At 40.1% G+C, this 3,454-nt stretch overlaps 1 protein-coding gene across 2 annotated transcripts in view; it reads right to left on the bottom strand.

Annotated features, from left to right (window-relative positions):
- Positions 1–3,454, bottom strand: part of LOC107712450 (zinc finger protein 366-like) — a 19,612-nt gene that overhangs the window by 11,645 nt on the left and 4,513 nt on the right. Inside the window, exon 2 of one of the 2 annotated variants that reach the window (XM_016517718.1) lies at positions 1,747–2,406. In XM_016517718.1, coding sequence (XP_016373204.1) covers positions 1,747–2,352 — 606 coding nt within the window. In that variant the 5' untranslated portion in view covers positions 2,353–2,406. The remainder of the gene's footprint in view (positions 1–1,746; positions 2,407–3,454) is intronic. The other variant, XM_016517710.1, reaches the window with a different exon arrangement.

The following is a 3,454-nucleotide window of genomic DNA, read 5'->3' as shown; positions in this document are numbered from 1 at the left end:
AAACAGCTACTTCAATTAGGGTACAATATTCAGCAATCAAATATTTATTTATCAATCATTGGACACCTATTTGGAAGTTGAAAACAAACATTTTAGCATTTCAGCAATTATTAAATGATCAATATGTTTTGATTTTAAATGTAGCCAGAAACGTAATCAGAAAGTTGCAACAGAACGGGTCAAGGAGTATCAACGTAATTAATGTTGAGCTTAAACACTCGCGCGGTGCATTATGGGATTGAAAGCGGTGCGGAGAAAGCGTTGAGACTGGCCAAGAGCGTCAAAAAGGTTGGCCATTCCTTGACTGACTCTACACTCTAAAAAATGCTGGGTTGGGTCAAAACAACCCAACCGCTGGGTCAAAACAACCCAATAGCTGGGTTGGTCCCTTTTTAACCCAGTGCTGGGTTATATTTAACCCAGCATTTTTTTAGAGTGTATGCATATATCAAGCGAAAAACGCTGGGCGACAACCAATCGCTGTGAAAAGTAGACAAGGCAAGATTTTGACTTATATTTCCGAGTGTTTGCTGAACTGTTGGATTACTGAGCTGAAATAGTCAATGAAACTTGTCGTTGAAAAAGCCATATGTGACCCTGGACCACAAAACCAGTCATAAGGGTCAATTTTTTTAAATTGAATATTTGGCCGAGATACAACTATTTGAAAATATGGAATCTGAGGACAATATTTGGCTGAGATACAACTATTTGAAAATCTGGAATCTGAGGGTGCAAAAAAATTTAAATATTTAGAAAATCATCTTTAAAGTTGTTCAAATTAAGTTCTTAGCAATGCATATTACTAATCAAAAATTAAGTTTTGATATATTTATGATAGGAAATTTACTAAATATCTTCATGGAACATGATCTTTACTTAATATCCTAATGATTTTTGGCATAAAAGAAAAATGGATAATTTTGACCCATACAATGTATTGTTGGCTATTGCTACAAACATACCGACGCTACTTATGACTGCTTTTAGGGCTGCACGATTAATCAAAAGCGATTGTCATGCGCATATCGCCGGTTCTGTGATCAGCAGTAAATCTCCATCACGTGCTTTCAGAGCATTTACTACACAGAGCCTTAGTTCACTGACAAGCTACGACTACGAAAAAAAAAAAAAAATCGCAGACGATATAATCGCGCGATTATGAAATTGAAGATATCGTTCTGCGATTATGAAAGCTGTTTGCGTAGCTTCTGAGCGAACTACGGCTCTGTGTAGTAAACGCTGCTCCATCTGAAAGCACGTGAAAACACCACATTTAATAACATGTGTTTACTCCAAACTCATAACATCAGTCGAGTGTTTGAAATAAATCCTTCTGTGAGATGATGTGGCTTCTTACACAGAATAAGGCACGCAACACATTTCATAGCATTCTAAGCAGTGATAAAGGCATTGCATTTATAAATATGCTTTATTATAATGAGAAGAACTCAGATAAGCCATATATTGTCGTAGTTGTGTGTTTATTAGTCACGTGGAAGCAGTTAAATCTTCTGTTTATTCAGCAACCGCTATTTCCTGGGTTTCTTCTGCGGGGTGTTTTTAAAGTTTCTCTGGCCTTCGGATGGAGATTTACTGCTGATCACAGAACTGTGCAAGATACGCATGACAATCGCAGCTTTTGCCTAATCGTGATTGCGATTTCATTTCGATTTATCGTGGAGCCCTAACTGATTTTGTGCTCCAGGGTCACATATGGTATTACCGGCACATATGTCTACACACCTGGCACTTGTGCGGCCGTGTGCCCTGGTGCGTCAGCATGTGTGTGTGCAGGTGGCTCAGCTGCTTGAAGAGTTTCCCGCAGAGGTTGCATTCGTGCGGCTTGATGCCGCTGTGGCCCAGGATGTGCGTGATCAGGTTGTATTTGGACGTGTAGGATTTCTCGCACATGCGGCACTTCCAGCGCTTCTGATCACCGCCCACATTCACGTAGTAGCTTTCATCCACGTACACATTCAGCTTTTCCGGTTTGCTGGCTTCTTGGCTCCTGCGGCGAAACCGTGTGGCTTTGGTGGGGTAGAAGGGGTTCGGAGAGAGATGGAGGAACGGGAACGGGACCAGACTGGGATGGAAAGAAGGAAAGTAGGGAGCAGGAGAGCGCAGGAGTAATGGAGGCGACGGAGGCCACAGCAACAGAGGCTTCAACGTCTCCTGCTTCACCTGGATCACGCGATGGAGACGCAGCCGGTTCAGGTCGATCATATCTGGGACGAATCGGTGCGGCTGAGGCACGACGGGGCGAGGGAGAGGATAGGGGAGAAGAGAAAGGTCGATGCTTCTGCTGGAGAAGTCCTCTGGACGCTTGCGTTCGCTCTCGGTCAGATCCATGCTGGAGGTTTCTACACGATCAGATCGCGAGTGTGAGAATCGTCCATCACCTGCCTGCGAAAACATGTCGAATGAGTTACTGCATTCATGCATTTGGCAGATGCTTTTATGCAAAGTCATTTGCATTGCATTCATGTTTGATCTGTTCAGGGCCGTAACCACTAGGGCTGTCAAAATGACTGAAAAACTAAATTAGAATTTTCTACTTAAATATGATCAAAATTCAAATTATATTCGAAGTTAAAAGGCATAATTTCAGTTAGAGGGAAAAAAGCTTTTGGACCCCTCTGATCAGCATACAAAGGACAAGTCCCCCCCAATAATTAGAAATGGCCAATCTGTCCCCCCCAATATTTGTAATTCTTGCACTGATCTGCTGTACTCCATTATGCAGCGCTCTGTTTTTTAAGATGCCAAAAAGGTTTAAAAGTGACATTTTCATCCTGGTCTGCCTCAGCGGGCTAACAGCGCTGGTCAATGTCAAAATAATTGAGTTGGCCAATCAAATCAAAGTAGGCGAATATATCTGAATATATTCAAAATTGCATTGGAAAGGGCTGCACAATCATTCTTCAAATGTTCTTTATCTGTGCTTCATGGAAGAAAGTAAATCATTAGGGCTGTCAAAATGACTGAAAAACTAAATTAGAATTTTCTACTTAAATATGATCAAAATTCAAATTATATTCGAAGTTAAAAGGCATAATTTCAGTTAGAGGGAAATAAGCTTTTGGCTTCTCTCCTGAGTCCACTATATTATTATGCACAAAAATATTATGCACGTTTCTTCAAAGCGTAATAAAATAACACGACTATCTTTGAAAAAAAAGTGCATAATGTTTATAATAATGTTTATAAACCATATATAATTAATAAAGTTGCTTAAACAATTAGAAAAAATAACAGCTCCATGCATGTATGTATAGTTTAATACAAAGGTCCAAAAACCAATCACAAAGAGTAGGCTACTTTCTTCATTTAAAAACATGAGATGCAGTGGGATGCGGAAAAACCGCCATAACGTCTTTAGACATGTTTTTTAAAAATTGAACTTACATTAATTTTACATGGCTTTCTAAACATGCAGCTCTCTTGTGCGAGA

This window comes from Sinocyclocheilus rhinocerous, unplaced genomic scaffold (assembly GCF_001515625.1).
Source record: "Sinocyclocheilus rhinocerous isolate Xijiao unplaced genomic scaffold, SAMN03320098_v1.1 scaffold493, whole genome shotgun sequence".
Taxonomy (NCBI): domain Eukaryota; kingdom Metazoa; phylum Chordata; class Actinopteri; order Cypriniformes; family Cyprinidae; genus Sinocyclocheilus; species Sinocyclocheilus rhinocerous.
Note: the sequence above shows the minus strand (reverse complement) of the source record. Positions and strands in the feature narration are given on the sequence as shown.